The sequence below is a fragment of the Macrobrachium nipponense genome, chromosome 3 (assembly GCF_015104395.2).
Source record: "Macrobrachium nipponense isolate FS-2020 chromosome 3, ASM1510439v2, whole genome shotgun sequence".
Lineage (NCBI taxonomy): Eukaryota > Metazoa > Arthropoda > Malacostraca > Decapoda > Palaemonidae > Macrobrachium > Macrobrachium nipponense.
In genome coordinates, this window is record NC_087202.1 from 28746695 (window position 1) to 28764441 (window position 17747).

The window sequence follows — 17747 nt, forward strand, 5'->3', positions numbered from 1 at the left end:
TCCTTCAACTCATCATTGGTGGTTGGGAAGTCATCTGTAGGTTGCCGTTCTTGATTTCCCAGAAGGTTGTACAGTCTAGCAGCTTCTAGGAAAAAATTATTGTGAGCATCATCACCGAAAAAATCTAGGAAAAAATAACAGCCGAAGTACTGTTGGAAGTATGCTGTTCTTATTTCAGGCTGTTTAGCCAACTCTTTCACGTTCCTCCACAATCACTCTACAGTTTTGGTATGAATACTGCTATCTTCTGGGTGAATGAAGTTTTCACTGTGGTTTATCACTCTATGAAAATAACCTTCGTTTGAAAGGGTTGTATATGCGGCCCAGCCATCACTAATTACAATAGATCCTGACCATATGTATCTCTTGATTATGGGGATCAAGGTCCCAGCACTTCTGTCTTGTCCCTATTTATGAAGAAGGATGGTAAACTTCTTTTTGGAGACACGTTCAATTACTCCAAAAAGCCAGACATCGATAAGCTTTCGCCCTCTGTTGTACTTTCTTTTACCAAAGAAAGTCTCGTTTATTTCAACAATGATTCCCGCACCACCAACACTTGTATGGCAGGACCAGTGCAAACATTTTGGAATGGTTTCATGCTTGAAACCCTTGTCTAACTAGTGGTTAAATAATAAACTGATTTCCCAAGGTTGTAAGTGGATTTTGTCTAAAAATGATCCTTTATGTAAACTCACACTATAATGACACTGTTTCTTTCCCCCTTTTTTTTTGCAATTTTTCTATATTGACCACAATAAAATTGATGTTGACCATTGTGGTAGAAGCAAGGTAAGCCACAATCAAGTACCCCCTATATTTGGGCACAGCCATTTTCTTTCATGCAGTATTCAAGCCATCTCTCATTTTTTTTTTTTTTTTTTACAGTAGATAGGGTAAACATTGGGAATGTTTGCCCCCCACCCCCGTATTTGCAGATTTTTCTCTGGAACATATCCCCAGTATTTGCAGAAAATCTGCTTATTTGCGGTATTTTCTGTGAGAAATATCCACAAATTCCTAATTTTATCAATTTCATAAAAAAAATGCACTTTTTATGATAAAACTGAACCCTTAAACCCTTAAACCGCTCCCCCCCTATTTTTCCCCCCCCCCGCCCCCGGCATCGTATATTAAAAACGTATCAGAAGAAAATTGTCTGTTGGGTGCTTAATTAACGTATGATACGTCAACGCAAAAATGTTTTTTAAAAAAATTTCCGGAAAAATAGTTATAGGCCTACTTGGCGAAAACTTTTGAATCACGCACCTTGAGGGATGCTGGGAGTTCACGGATCAAGCAATTGTTTTGTTTACAAGCGTTACCCAGGCGCATGTGCGAATTTCTTTCTTCTTGCACTAAAAAGCATCAGCGACACATCTCGGAAATTCGTCACTTTGTCGTAATTTTTGCACTGTTTTACATTAGCCGTTACATAGAGTTTTATATGTGAAAATGTGTGCAATTTCATGTAGAATACAACAAAAAACAACCCATGGTTGTAGCTTTTATTAGTTTTGAAATATTTTCATATAAATCACGATAAGTGCCAAAATTTCAACCTTCGGTCAACTTTGACTTTGAAAAAGGCAATTGTAAGCTAAAACTCTTATATTCTAGTAACATTCAATCATTTACCTTCATTTTGCAACAAATTGGAAGTCTCTAGCACAATATTTCAATTTATGGTGAATTTAAAAAAAAAACTTTCCTTACGTCTGCGCGCAGTAACTGCCAAAAAAACTAGAATTCTTTTGTCTGTTTGTCGTAATGTTTGCACCATTTTATATTAGCTGTTACATAAAGTTTTATATGTGAAAATGTGTGCAATTTTGTGTAGAATACAACTAAAAACAACCCATGGTTGTAGCTTTTATCAGTTTTGAAATATTTTCATATAAATCAACCTTTGCTCAACTTTGACTTGACCAAAATGGTAGAAAAGGCAATTGTAAGCTAAAACTCTTACATTCTAGTAATATTCAATTATGTACCTTCATTTTGCAACAAATTGGAAGTCTCTAGCGCAATATTTCGATTTATGGTGAATGCTTGAAAAAACTTTCCTTACGTCCGTGCGCGGTAACTCTGCCGAAAATCTCAGAAATTCTTTCTTCAGTTTGTCTTAATGTTTGCACCGTTTTATATTAGCCGTTACATAAAGTTTTATATATGAAAATTTGTAGCTTTTATCAGTTTTGAAATATTTTCATATGAATCACGATAAATAGAAAAAATTAGACCTCTGGTCAACTTTAACTCGACTGAAATGGTAAAAAACTGCAATTGTAAGCTAAAACACTTACAGTCTAGTAATATTCAATCAATTACCTTCATTTTGCAACAAACAGGAAGTCTCTAGCACAATATTTTGATTTATGGTGAATTTATTTTAAAAACTTTTACGTCCGCACGTTACGAATTCATGCATCATTTTGTGATAATATTTTCTCTTGTGTCGCTTTGATCGTTTTACAATTTGTTATATACCAAAATCATCGCAATTTAGTAATCAATACAACGAAAAAAAATTGACTCGTTAGCTTTAACTGATTTGCTCACGGTGCGATTTGTAAACAATTATATATGAAATTTTTTTTGCACTGTCATATATTCCAATATTTATATATGGTAATGATATTTTTTTCATTTCTGATGGTTGCATACTAAACTTCAGGCAATGACAAAAAAAGGAGCCAAAAATGAACTCTTAATCTTAAAAACTAAGAGTGCTGTGATTTTTTGAAAAAACTTTTTTTCTGCTTCGGCGATAACTCCTGAATGCCGCCCCATACAAGAGACACTTTGGTAAATAGCTGCTCGCCGTTTAAGGGTTGAGTGGTATGAATGTCAAAGCCCTGTCCTTAGAAAATGGCATTAGGTGGCTGGCCCCCTTAAAGTGTTTTATGATGAGTTGAGAGCATATGTATGCAAAATACATTGGTAGTTTGTAGAACAGTGTAATCACTATTATATTGTATAGCTACAGATTGCTCTATTTGGAAAGAACTTTTGCATTATGGAAGGTAAGTTTTTTTTCTTATTTCAGGTGGAGGGTTATCCAGACAGTCTTGGAAACAGAGTTTGATTACAAAAAGCACTTCAAAGGAATATGATGTAGATGGAAATTCATCAGGTTCAGACTGTAATCCAGATTTATTGCAAGTAGGTATTGTTGAGAAAATCATGTATTACATGAGCTGAAGTGCATCATGTAGTGTATGGGTTTTATGTTTACTCAGTGGTTATGATTTGTTCATTATCTACACTTAATATTATTCCCTTCAGTAGACATTACTAATAGTTGCTTGCAGTGTCCCTTCAACCCTTGTACAGTTTTTTTTTTCTTTGGCAATTGGTAAATACCTGCAGTTGCTGTTATGAGCCTAATCATGTTTGTCTGCTTCTGCTGTTCAGCACCCAATGTAATTTACAGTGATATTAGCTGTAGGTATTAGAAAAAAGGCTATTGTTGTAAAGCATTTATGCTTTATTTTTCATGTTTCCTTCAGTTCTTTCCTCCTGGTTATCCAATTGCCTAATATTTACTGCTTCATTTGTGACTTCATAAAGTTATATTGATTGTCTGTCAATGAGTTGACAAGATTGTCTGTTGATAAGTTGACACTCAAAAATACAAATATGATTATAATTGTGATTTGATGAAGGTATAGCTAGACTTGTGATTTGATGAAGGTATAGCTGTGTCTCTGCTGTTACAGTAAATTTTAATATCTTAGGGTAGCTGTAGCTCAAGTATTTTTTTCCCTGGTAGGTCCTCTTTTGATGTTGGTAGCTCATAGGCTAGAAATGTAAAGAAAACTAGAAATGGTTAGCAGACCATAAATGCATAGGATACGTATACATATTAATCCGTTTCTCACAATCAGAATAAGCAGATTTGAGTGCCAAGTTTAGTCCTTTAATAGTCTTTCAGTATATTTTAGTAATGGAAAGACAGAAAAGAGGTATTCTAGCATATAAGTGATTAAGACCATCTGTAGATGGAACTGCTGGAAGCCTGTGTTGCTTCAGAATTTTTGTAAATTTTGTAATTAAGCACTGTCCTTTTGTGGAGAGCACATGAAATTGCTGATAAAGTTACAAACATAATTATTCTTTGTAGTTTAGTTACAAGTTTACTTTACTTGATAGGAATGTCGTGTTACATTGTGTTTTGACGATGTTCAAGAATCTCAAGAGAATGAAGATCTGATCGTACCACATGGAAGGATGGCTTCTTCAGCTGCGGTTGTAAGTAAAGCTCCTAGTTACTGCAATTATGTTTTCAAGAAAAATAAATTTAAAATTTATGGAACAAAATTATTGCTCCTCTATATGATTGCTATCCAATAAAAAGTTTTCAGTCCCCATCTGAAAAGGCATGAAAGAATTTTGCTAAAAGGAATAATTTCATGTTTGGTTCATGGCGTATCAGTTATAAGGTCCAGTTTGCAGACAAGTCTCGCATGTTCCTAGACAATCTTTTGTCTTGCAGGCAGAAGAGCAAGAGTTCATGCATGTAACATCTGTTCCCACCAGTAGGAACTAACTGTCCTTGTGATTATTTGTGTGCCTGTAGTGCTTAATACAGTTCCTATCGGAATCTCCCCAACTTTCTTTGCTTGGCAGTTTCAAAGGTTTTCAGCCACCCATTGTATTGTATTAATTTTTAGTTCCTTCATTCTGCATAACTTATCAAAGCTCATGCTTTTTTCCTTGATTTTCTTCTGTTTTGAATTTCATCATTGTCAGTGCCTTGTATATGTAAACTGGTATTTTCAGTGTTTGCTTCAAGTTCTTTCTGCTCTGTATCTTTGAATATATTGTAGTACAGTACAGTGGTACCTCGAGATACGAAAGGCTCAACTTACGAAAAACTCGAGATACAAAAGAAAATACAAAGATTTTTGCTGCTCTACATACGAAAATTGTTCAAGATACGAAAGGTGGTTGTTGTAAACTCCGAGATTCGCCCGGACCACCGATAACAATTTTAAAACTCGTGCGCCGCCAACTGAGTAGACTCGCCACCATCCTCCCGCTCTCCCATTGGTTCCTGATGCTAGTCATCGCCATAAGATCCTTCTCTCCTACTGGTCAGCATCTCTCCCATCGTGCATCTACGTAGCGGCGTGCTTCTTCAGCCACTTCGCGGCATCATCGGTATCATAAGCACGCGGAATTTGTTCGTTCTATACGATTTTATTTATTAACGTAAATTCGTTAGTGATTTTGTTTATTAACGTAAATTTGTCAGTGATTTCGTTGTAGTATACTTTATCGTGTTGTGTGAGAACTTTACTACATACGTATACTACATAACATAATTAGTACGTACAGTATATACGTAGTCATGGGTCCCAAGAAAGTTGAAGTTCATGGAAAGAAAAGGATGCTTTCTTTGGAGACAAAGATGGAGATCATTAAAAAATATGAAGCTGGTATGCGATTGAGTGTGATCGCCAAGGAATACGGCCGAAATCCGTCAACAATAGGCACCATCCTTAAGCAGAAGGATGTCATCAAAGCAGCTACACCTTCCAAGGGCGTCACTATTTTGTCCAGCAAGAGGACTCACGTACACGATGAGATGGAAAGGCTGCTTCTTGTCTGAATGAAAGACAAAGAAATCGCTGGCGATACGATAACAGAGACAGCAATCTGCCACAAGACCAGCGCTATTTTCGTCGATTTGATTGCCCAGGCCGAAGACGAGGGAGGAGAAGGGACATAGACGCCAACCCCAGAGTTTAAGGCTTCTCATGGGTGGTTCGAAAAATTCCGGAAACGGACTGACATCCATTCGGTGGTGCGGCATGGGGAGGCGGCCAGCTCGGACACGAAAGCGGCCAAAGCCTTTATTAAGATGTTCGATGAGATGACGATCAACGAAGGCTACAGTTCTCAACAAGTCTTCAACTGTGATGAGACTGGCCTTTTTTGGAAAAAAATGCCTCGTCGGACGTACATCACGGAGGAAGAGAAGAAGCTACCCGGGCATAAGCCTATGAAAGACAGCCTTACGCTCGCACTTTGTTCGAACGCTAGTGAGGATTGCAAGGTGAAGCCCCTACTTGTCTATCATTCAGAGACTCCTCGAGTAACGAGATTTTTGTTCACCGAGTGGGTAAATCTGTGTTTCAGCCCGACAGTGAAGAAATTCTTGGAAGAGAAGCGCCTCCCTGTGAAATGTCTGCTGGTGTTGGACAATGCCCCTGCTCACCCTCCTGGCCTCGAGGAAGATATCCTAGCGGAGTATTTGTTTATCAAGGTTCTTAATCTTCCGCCTAACACCACCCCTCTCCTCCAGCCCATGGACCAGCAAGTGATATCGAACTTCAAGAGGCTCTATACGAAACATCTTTTCAAGAGATGTTTCGACATCACCGATACCACAAACCTCACCTTGCGTGAATTTTGGAAGGAGCATTTCAATGTTGTGATATGCATCCGACTCATCGACCAAGCTTGGCAGGAGGTTTTGATGCGAACCTTGAATTCCTCGTGGAGGAAACTCTGGCCTGATGCTGTATCCGCCCGAGACTTCGAGGGATTCAACGTGGGCGAAGCTGGTGCTGCAGATTCAGGAACAGTTGACGATCCTGAAACTATTTCGCAACCAGATCTTGAAGAGATTGTTGCACTCGGCAAGTCCATGGGGCTGGCCGTCGACGAGGACGACATCAATGACCTTCTCGAGGAGCACCAAGAGGAGCTTATGACGGATGACCTGAAGGAGTTAGAGGATGGTGGCGAGTCTACTCAGTTGGTGGCGCGCGAGTTTTAAAATTGTTCTAGGTGGTCCGGGTGAATCTTGGGATTTTACAGCAATAACCTTTCGTAACCTGAATTATTTTCGTATGCAGAGGCAAAAAAATCTTCGTATTTGCTTTCGTAACTTGAATTTTTTGAAAGTTGGGACTTATGTTGAGGTTCCACTGTACATACGATCATTCTATACTATTTTCTGGGCTCAGCCCCTGTCATTACGTGAGATTACCTGCTCTTCTGTCGTGTAATGTGGTGAGTTGTCCGACAGGATCGGTAAAACAGCTTGAATCAGTGTGTCTCCGGCGTTGCCAGAGGACAAAAGATCACTGAAACAGGAGTAGCACCTAACCCTTACGCCGGAGCGAGGAGTACTGGTGCGGCGGGTGAGGAGCAGGAGGGGGACCAATAATAAGTGGCGGGGTTGACAACCCCGCCGTCAAAACTTAAAATTAGAATAAGTAGGTGGTGAAACCCGGGTAGGTAGCGGGGTCTCCGCCAACTTAAACTACGATAATGGATGTTAAGAATAAACGAAAACATGCATGAAAACTTATTCTTGAAATGATGCCGGAGCCCGCCTGGAGTCACTGGTCCCTGGGGCCTGGCTATGCCGGGGCCCTGACCCGCCGGAGCAGGAGGGTGGTGACTCGGGGTAGGGGAGCGCGGCCTGAGAGCCGAGGAGAGCCAAGCATAGCCGAGCCTGGTGGCCAACCGAGACTCGACCAGGCAGGGGTCCCCTTGGTACTCTATGGGGAGAGCAGTATGGAACCGAGCCGGTGTCGAGTGTCCTCCAGCTAACTCCCGTATCCCTCCTCGTGGGGGGGAGGAAGGGAGGGAGCTCGGATCGGTTGTCTAGGACAACGTGAACGAGCGTATCTCCCCCCTGGAGGGGGAAGAGAGCATGGGGGACCGATGTGGGTGGCTCATAGCGGTCGCCTGGAACCCTCTCGGCTGTGGGATGAACCACGCGGTGAGAAAGGCCATGCGATCCGAGGTGGCCTAGGCTAGCCAGAACCGTCTCGATAAGCATGAATACAAAGTAACATCCTAACAAAACATGGGGGAGAAGGAAGAAAATATGATGGTGAAGAGAAAGAGGTGTCCTGGAGAAGCTGGATCGGACCAACCAAGAAGGAAGGGCGAACCTAGCGACTCTTAGCAGCTGGCCTATGCTGATACGTAGAAACGTAGGGCGGTGACCAGGGTGGCTCAGGACAGAGAGAAAGGACCAGAGTCCTGCTAAAGAGCCTATCTCATAGAAACCTGACAACTAAAAGAACATGCATGCATGAACTCTAAGCTGAAGGAAACGACGTAGGCTACGAGCATAGAGTGAACTCGTAAACAACCCCCGTTTTGAGATAAAATGCGTAAATAACACATCAATAATGCATCATCAAAAGAATAATAATGTACTGCTAAATTATTCGAGCACAAACGGTATAGAGGACCGAATGTAGCACGAAACAATGGAACACGTGGGAGCGAGCCGCGCATGGCGGCTTGGGAACAATGCCGCCTGGGACGCCGTCCATAAACAACCTAAATAAAACGGTTAAACGGGTCCATGGCAGTTCGTAATTGTTATAAAACATTAATAGCAGTACTTAACTTGGATGCAGAAGAATCTTGACGTTGCATGATGAAGATGAGGTAATTCCAGAACGACCACAACACAGAGCAGAAAAATTACGTGCGGTGTGGATCGTGCTAACGAAAGGAATGATGTCAGAGGCGCTAGCCGTAACGGCAGTGAGGAGTGGGCCTTAGATCGGCTCCTCTTTAGTAGAGGGATTTTGAAGAAGGATGAATCTAAATGGCAAAGGACCTCTGGTAGTGGTTTCACTCGCCTCAGAAACCATACCGACACCTGTAAGTAAGGTGAGCGAGCCAGAATATTCTGGCATTTCCATATTAGTTTTTTTCTCTGGTATGTTAGCAATAATTTACCTTGGAAATGTGTGCTAAAGGGACATTTCACTGGGCGGCACAGGCCCTTGCCCAGAAATAGATTTTTCCTTCGTCAAAATCCCTTATTTACTACCAGAATAACAATGATATTTTATATTGAAAATGAATGTTACGTATATTCCCAAACATTATTACCACCATGACTAGTACTATTACAATTTTTATAGATAATCTTGCTGTGATTGCTACCATAATTTGATTTTCACATACGTACGTACATTTTGTCAGCTGGCTGGCTTTGCATAGATAAAAGTTGATTTCACTGATATGAAATTATTCCATGAATAGCCTTTTTATTATGAAGATATGACGATAATATAAAAGGTAAAGAATGGTTTTATGTATTTTGTTTACACTTTGTCGCAGATGACGTCAGCAATCAGCCGTTTCTCTCTCTCTCTCTCTCTCTAGAGAAGAGAGAGACGAGAGAGAGAGAGAGAGAGAGAGAGGAGAGAGAGAGAGAGAGAGAGAGAGAGAGAGAGAGAGAGAGAGAGAGAGAGAGTTGCCTGATTTGATTTTAACATTGACAGATATCCATTAGCAAAAGTTGAATATAATTGTGTATTGAGAATAATAATTTTAATAAATTTGTTGTTTTACTATGTGTAATCATATTGCATGTGTTATTACCATATTATAGTTTTATGATATAAACATAGTGATCTACCATTTGCATTCTGGTTTTGTTTACATTCTTTAAATAATCAACTGATGTCGTTTTACCAATATCATCACTGTCTTTAGTTGCCGAATGGAACTTTATTGTCAGTTAATATCATAATGGGAATCTGTTCATGTATGTTGATGGTTATCGCACTGCAACTAGCTTTAGCCTACCAATGAAAGTCATACATATTTATTATGAAGATATGCCAATAATATATAAGGTGAGAATAGTTTCATTACCTTTATTGTCAGTTAATATCATAATGTGAGTTGTTTCATGTATGTTGGTGATTATCGGACCGCGGTCGAGGCTTAGCCTACCGATAAACATCGCATTCGCAACACGTTTGTCCCGCGATGCTGCGATTCATACCAGTGATATAGCATGAGAAGCAGTCCAAGTAAAAACCCGTGAAGGACTGATTGCGTGATTACTGATCCGCTATTAAGCGATGCCCCACTGTATAACGAATCCTTGCACGGAATGCCGGGCATGGCCTAAAGAACAGTGGAAGTCATTTTATAGCAAGAGAGCACCGGAGGGTTTTGACTCTTCCTTCATGGGAAGGTTTTTCGCCTCTTCCTGATGCTTAGTCTCCTGCAGTATTCACCCCCCCATAGTAGCATGGTTCCTGTGTCTCATTCCTTTTCTTCCATTGATTTGTCGCTGGAAGTATCGTGAGGCCACCAGGCTGATGTTTGTAATGTTGCCCCTTCTTCTTAAGGAGTTACTTGTAATTTGATTCCTGGGAAGGGGGGAGGCTTTTTCATCATTCTCCTTTATTCCAGAGTCGGAGGTGTCTAAGATGCTCGGGCTAGGGGGTCCCCTGTCCTTGGAGGGGTTGCTAGTGCACTTTATAGAGGCTCGCTACACCCCTCCTCAGGCTGGCCAGGCCATCCCCCCCTCCCAGCCTCGTCTTCGTGGGTAGCCGAGGTCAGCCATCAGGATACCCCGATGCTTTCTAAGGGTTGTAAAAGGCACACAATGTTATTGAACACTTTCGGCCATACAAGGCCACACGGAAAGACGTTGAGGAGCTAGGTCATCTTGGGTGCTTAGTCCCTCACCAGCATCCAAGTCCAAAATACGTCTCACACGACCCCTCCCGAGAGGTAAAACGCGCCTTTCGCGCTCCATTCAATGTTTAGACATCTCTACGTATGTCTTGTACCACCACAAATACTCAAACTCTCGCAAAAGTTCGGCAAAGCACGATTGCGGCAAAAGATCGCTCTCGGACAACGCGTCGCTGATGCTTGCTGGTGTGAGAACAAAGCATTTCGCACATGCGCACCTGGGTGACGCTTGTAAACAAAACAACAGCTTGATCCGTGAACTCCCAGCATCCCTCAAGGCACTTGATTCAAAAGTATTCGCCTAGTAGGCCTATAACTATTTTTCCGCGAATTAAAAAAAAAAACTATTTTGCGTCTACGTACCATACGTCGATTAGGCACCCGACAAACAATTTTCGTCAACGTTTAATACGTCCAATAGGCGTTTAAGGGTTAAGGAAAGGAAATTTTGACTTGTTTGAAACAATTGCTGGCAGGCAGGACTCCTCTGTTGTACATCAGATGACAAATTTAATAGTGGAACATCTTTCCTCTCTGCAAAATGAATTCAAGAGATACTTTCCAGATGTGTCTGAAGTCAATTTAGAGCTAAGTAGAGCCTTTCCATACAGATGTTGCATCTGTTAATGATGCCAATCAGGAAGAGTTTATTGACTTGTGAATGACTCCAGTGCTCCTGATCTCTAGGAGAAAAAAATCTTTTAATCAGATTCTGGTGTGAAATAAGCAAGTCATATCCACATGTCACAGAGGAACCTCTCCGCACTCTGTTACTTTCCCCGAAATTAAGATCTCGACTGGATGTGGAAGCTGACCTTCGATGTAGCTTAGCTAAAACTGCTCCTTGGCTGACTAAACTAGTTGAGGAAAAGCAGTTCCAGCCATCTCGTTAAATCCCTTAGCAACAGATGTAGTGTTTTGTTTTTCAGTTTTTTCCCTAACCATGTATTTTATATTGCACAGTTACAGTTAGAGAGTTGTGCTATATTCTTTTTTGATGATTTGCAATGGAAATATTTACATTTAGTACTTACTATATTACTGCTTATGGTGGGATGAATATGTAGTGATTCATTGTAGTCAATTCACTTAACTCTTTCCAATATACACAAGGAAATGTTTTTTTTTTCCAACTTTCATAAAGGGAAGGGGTTACATGGCTGACATAAAGAATACCCATAAGTGTACATAGGGAGAAAAAGTTTATGGGGTACGAGGTATTTGACAGTTATAAGCATTTTTAGAGGGGATTTTTGCATTTCTGCAACAGGTTCTGGAACCTATTCCCGCATAAAAGTGGGGAAGCACTGTACAGATAGTCCCTGGTTATCTGGGGAAGCACTGTACAGACAGTCCCAGGTTATCAGCGGTCCCAGTTATTGGTGATCCGGTTTTATGACACTTGTCTAGCCCTGAAAATCAGTGCTGGTAAGCACCAAAATTCACAGTTTTTGTTTATCCGCGATTTTCATTTATCATCAAGCCATTGGAACGGAACCCCCCGCCGATAACGAGGGACTGCCTTATATACTTAAGAGTAACAGTTTTAGGAGGGCAATGTAAGATGACTTTTGATGTAGTAGGATGATAGTTTGGGGTGTATTTTTGTTTGAAATATTAAATTGTTTTAGCATGGTAATTTAAGGTATATTTTTGTTTTTGTGGAGTGCTGCCCAGTTTTACAAAGTTTTTTTGTATGGAACTTTTGTTATTAGTTGGACCAAAAATTTATCTTTTGTTAGATATAAACATTTGTATCTTTTAGTCTTTCTTAAATATGTATCATAAATATGTAAATACTATTGTAATTTTGTGGTCAGAAAATCTTTTTATCTGTCTATGTAAAGACATGCTTCTCTTGGTCTTTAGTCTAAGATTATTTTAGCTAGGCCAGTACCATTTCAGCTCTGAGAAATAGGCTCCATTTACTACTAGGTCTCCGTATTTGTTGTATGAAAACTATTGCTTAGTCTTAACTAGTTCTTATAGACTTTAGTGTTGAGTATAATTGTTTTTATTTTTTTTTATTTCTAGGTATCATGTCAGCTCTTGAGTTGTACATTCCATTAGTACTAGGGCTTTCATTTGTTTTTAAAGTACTGGTTAGGCTTTCCTAATTCTGATCTCAGAATTACATAGTTTGGGCAGTTTTAGCTACGAGTTTTTTTCATAATTGTGTTTAATATCAGTTTTTGCTTTTGTACAAATTATGTCTCTCACTGCCCACATTGATATCTTTATACAACTTACATTTTGTCATGTAATCTGTATCTTGCTGCTGTTTCTCTTATACATATGTATATTTCCATGCATTCATTGTATTATTTTGTGTTGTTTTGCAGCTGTATTTAGTGATTTTTATTGATTATGCTGTTGTTTTCTTGTCTTCACTGTTCACATATTGTTACTAAGTAGGTTCACAAAATCACTGATGAGCTAATTTATTTAGCTCTCACAGGGCTGGCTTCTCTGCATACTGTTGGGTTGTTCAGTGAGATAAAAGCACACCTGTTATTCAGCATCTGTTTTGGCCTGCATCTTTTGCTCACACTCACCTGTGAGTGTTGTCAGGAGTGGTTTCCTTTTAGCCTTCAAGAGGCAGGTCTATTGTTTCCTTCATGATCAAGAGGCAGGTCTGTTGTTTCCTTCATGATTAATTCCTACCTTACTTCCTTCTCCCTCATTTTGTTTATTTATTTATTTATTTATTTATTATTTTGGATCTGAGCTAAATGAAGACATTTAGTTTTTCTTCCGTGTGACCTTTGGAAAATAATTCAGTCGGGAATTGAAATGTTTAATATGAATGGAAGAAATATGCAGAGTAAAAATATCAAGGTTGATGGAGAAATAGTAGAAAAATATGATAGCTGTAAGGTGGTTTGGTGAAGCATTAGTTGTGTGTATGTGTGGCATGATATAAATTATGAAAATATATAAAAAAAAATCATACCAATAGGCAGTGAAAGTCTAAACTTGTATCTCAAATGAACAGTACTATTGATTATTATGAATTCAAGAGGCTTAGGCAACCCTCATACTTTGAAATCATGAAGTTGAAATTAATTTGTAATACCTTTATGCTTCAGTATTCTGTAGCCTTCAGATAACTGAATACATACACGTACTTAGTGTTTGGGTAGCAAGTGGATGTTTTTATGTTTTCACCATTTTTTATTGCTGTACACATAATAAGGAGATTTGAAATAACATCCCAACAGTAGTTGTGTTCAAGAAATTGAGACCTTGCTGTTAGTCCCACCTTTTTTCACATTTTTTTCCTTATAACTTTGTACTAGAATTTTTTCTTTCAATTGATCAAATTAAAACTTTATTTCTTTATTGTATTTTGTAAATATAACTAAGAATGTATTTGACTATGTGTTGCATGTGCATTTCAAATTAAATTTATTCTGAAATCTATTACTTTAATTGAATGTGAATAGCTTTTGATTATTAATACAATAGTTTGTCAATTTTTAATTATATCTTTGTTGGGAATGTGCTAATTCTAATTTTTTTTACACCTTTGATGGGAATGTGCCAATTCTAATTATTTTCACCTTTCTTCAGCCAGATGGAATGGTACTTCAGGATTCCTCACCTGAGCAGAAAAAGAATCTGTTACAAGGAGGACCAAGAAGTGGAGGAATAAATGGAATAGATAATGTTATTGTAAAAAATAAAGCAAATGTTAGAAGAGGACTTAACGGTTATTTTCGCAATGCTGAATTTAACCTTCGAAAGAAGGATGAACATAAATTATCTGCTTCCCCCAAAGTAGCTTTACCTCAGGTAGTATCATCTCAGCCAGAAGTAACTTCACAAAGGACACTAGTTGGTAGAGCAAATATGAAACGGAAAAGTGTCATTCCATTAACTAAGAAGAACAATCCAAAGTATGAGGTAAAAGATAAGCTGTATTATAGTGCATCCAAGGTTACTAAGTTTTCAGAGAATAAGCAATACCAAATAAGATCAGTGAAGAAAATGCAGAAAGCAGGAATTCCAGCTAGTAGAAAGAAGAAATCTAGACAGTCAGTATTATTAGATGAACCAAAGGTAGCATTTGCTCCTCCAGAACTTGTAATAACTGAAGATAACCATAAACCTGTTGAACTTTGTCACGCTTCAACTAACACAGGGATCATGTTGTCATTTGGTAAATCACCTGACAAGGGGCTGGTTAATGAAGTTGAAATTCTTATGGAAGAACAAGAAGAAATCACCAGAAAGGCAGAGTTGATTTTGGCAGAAACCTTGGAACGGCGCAGGAAAATTAAATCTACTAATCTTGTAAGTATCTAATGTTCGTTGCTTTTTTTTCAACAAGGGAGGAGCCCATCTGATATTCTCCACACCTTTTATGTGGAACATCTTTCCATATCATTTGCAGGTGCAAGAATGACTGGGGTTGAAAGAAAACTGTAACTTTTTGCATGCAAAGAGCACAATACAAACTAGGTAGACATCGCTGGGTGAAACTTTGTAACAAGATATACGGTACATCATAATAGAAGACCTGCCAATAGATTCTGTGACCAATCATCTGGGATCAAGGTTTGAAATTAATTTTCAGTTTAGAGGAAGGTTTTGCTCAAATTGAGTCTGGGTATACCTAGCAAAATTGTGGGCTGACTTTAGAGTGGCATAAATCCAAAATGGCTGCCTCCGACTTATTTCAATTTATAAAACTTCATAACTTACGGAATTTTTCTCTTATAAGTGCATTCTTGGAATTTAGCTATAGGTTTTTGAGGTCGAGGGTCTCATATTTTTTTTAAATTCAGTTTTCTCTTACATTTTTTATGTTAAACTAAAAATATTGATAAAATATCAGTCACATTTTTCTACTTAAAAATAATTTATTTGATAAAAAATAATTTATTTGATATATACATAGAGCACTTTTTTTTAAAAATTATAGATGATAAATAATAGCACAGTTTTATTGGTAATTTACAGTGTCTCTGAAGAGCCTATTAACTTTCTTGTCATTTGTGATATACATACTGTAAATACTCGTGTAAAATGCAATCTCGCATATCATGCGCCTTCCAAATTTTCACCCTAAAACAATTGTTTGATCATGTATCTCATGTAACATGCTACATATTTCAATTTTTTAGACCAAACTACAATAGGCTAACCTCTTTTCCTCCTGTCTATCTATCCCATTTTCTAGTTAGGCTGACCCCTTTTTCTCCATCGCTCTTTTTATATATATATATATATATATATATAATATATCTAATATATATATAGATATATCTATATATATATATATATATTAGTTAAAAAGAGTAAAAGAGAAAGCTAAAAGTATCGTCAGTAATGTTATACTTGTGTAAATGCATGCAGCCAGAAACAACTGATTTGCTATGAACAACCAAATCTGATAACTACAGCGGTTTGCTTGCATCTCGACCATTGGACGATAGTAAAAAATTAATGTAGTTTTGTTACAAATGACGTTACATAGAATAGGACTGATATAGTTTTACAATACTATATCCTCATTCGCTATGGAGAAAAGATCGGCAAGGGCATATACTGCTAAATTTATGCTGCTAATTGTAGCTGACGCTGAGGAAAGAATGTTCATTTGCTAACGACTATTATCACTTATCGGCAACAGGGAAACTTTGGTACAGTACCATCAAACTTGACCGTAAAGAAAATTTGAGAAACTTTTTAATCAAAACTACAGTGGAACCTCTACATACTGAGTCCCTACGTACAAAAAATTCAGGTTGCGAAAGCAAAGACGAAGATTTTTTTGCTTCTGTGTACGAAAATAATTCGGGTTGCGAAAGGGTAAAGTCCGAGATTCGCCCGGGCCGCTGAGAATAATTTTAAAACTGGCGCACCGCCAACTCAGTAGACTCGGCACCATCTTCCCTCTCTCCCATTGGTTCCTGATGCTAGTCACCGCCGTAAGATGCTGCTCTCCTATTGGTCAGCATCTGTCTCATCATGCCTCTGTGTAAAGGTGTTCCTTGACCATTTTTTGCGGCAGCGTTATCGTAAACACCTGGAATTCGTTTGTTCACATATATTCTTTTGTTAACGTAAATTTGTGTTAGTGATTTAGCTTTCGTTGTACTGTAAGTTACTTTATTGTGTTGTGTATGAACTTAATGACTTACATTATTAGCCATGGGTCCCAAGAATGTTGCTGAAGTTCACAGAAAGAAGAGGATGTTTTCTATGGAGACAAAGATGGAGATAATCAAGAAGTGTTAAATGTTTTCTGCCATTTGTTAATGTGTTTTGTAAAGTTTAGTGTTAATGTTTCTGCCATTTTTTAATGTGTTTCGTAAAGTTAAGTGTTCATGTTTTCTGCTGTTTGTCCTCCCCCTCTGTCGCCATTTTCGGACATCACCTCACTCGAAAGGTTAGGTTCCACATTTTACTACATATGTACGTATACATGTACACACAGTATTTCTTGTACCGTGTACACTAATACACTTTATTTACGGGTACAGTAACGGTTCGGTTAAGTATTGAATGGTCCAAATTGTTGTACACTTCATTGTTTATTGGTCAATTCAGCTTTATTATAAAATTTACTGTGGTGTTTTTTTAGGGCTTGGAATGAATTAGGCAATTTACATGTAAAACATAGTTCTAGATACGAAAAAATCAGGTTACGAAGGCCGCTTTGTAACGGATTAATTTCATAACCTGAGGCACTACTGTATTTGGCATGAAAGAACACATTTTACTATGTCCACTTCAATAAAAGATAAATATGTAAAGCTCGAAGTATTCTGATGAAATCAAATGAAACTATCGAATGCAATCTGTTGATTTTTTTATGCAATAAACATGCTTTAAACGTCATCTACTAACGAAAAAATAACTAAATTTCATTCACAATGATACAAATTCAAGTGATATTTTGACTTGAAAATACTTCGTATAACGTAAAATAACCCTGTCCCATATCAATAGAGTATCTTGAGATTCATTTGCGCTAACTAGAAGCAAGAAAGTCGCTCTAATTTGACTTTAATAATAAAAAAAAAAACTACCTCACTATCGTTCTCAGCTGATTTCCAAACCAAAACATTGATTGCTATTTTTGTAATTTATAATACAACAATAGTAATATGAAAATACATACAATATCATTGGATGAGTGAAGTAAAGCATAAGATGCATGTTCATTATGTTTGTATTTTATCAAATAATACCACTATGTGAATATTAAATATGCTAATTTTATATCTCATGTATGATGCAACCACCTA

The 17747-nt window shown here is 38.2% G+C and overlaps 1 protein-coding gene across 1 annotated transcript in view; it reads left to right on the plus strand.

Annotated features, from left to right (window-relative positions):
* Positions 1-17747, plus strand: part of LOC135222179 (uncharacterized) — a 232737-nt gene that overhangs the window by 154597 nt on the left and 60393 nt on the right. Inside the window, exons 7-9 of the mRNA XM_064260338.1 lie at positions 3050-3165; positions 4156-4254; positions 14062-14784. Of these exons, the coding sequence (XP_064116408.1) occupies positions 3050-3165; positions 4156-4254; positions 14062-14784 (938 nt within the window). The remainder of the gene's footprint in view (positions 1-3049; positions 3166-4155; positions 4255-14061; positions 14785-17747) is intronic.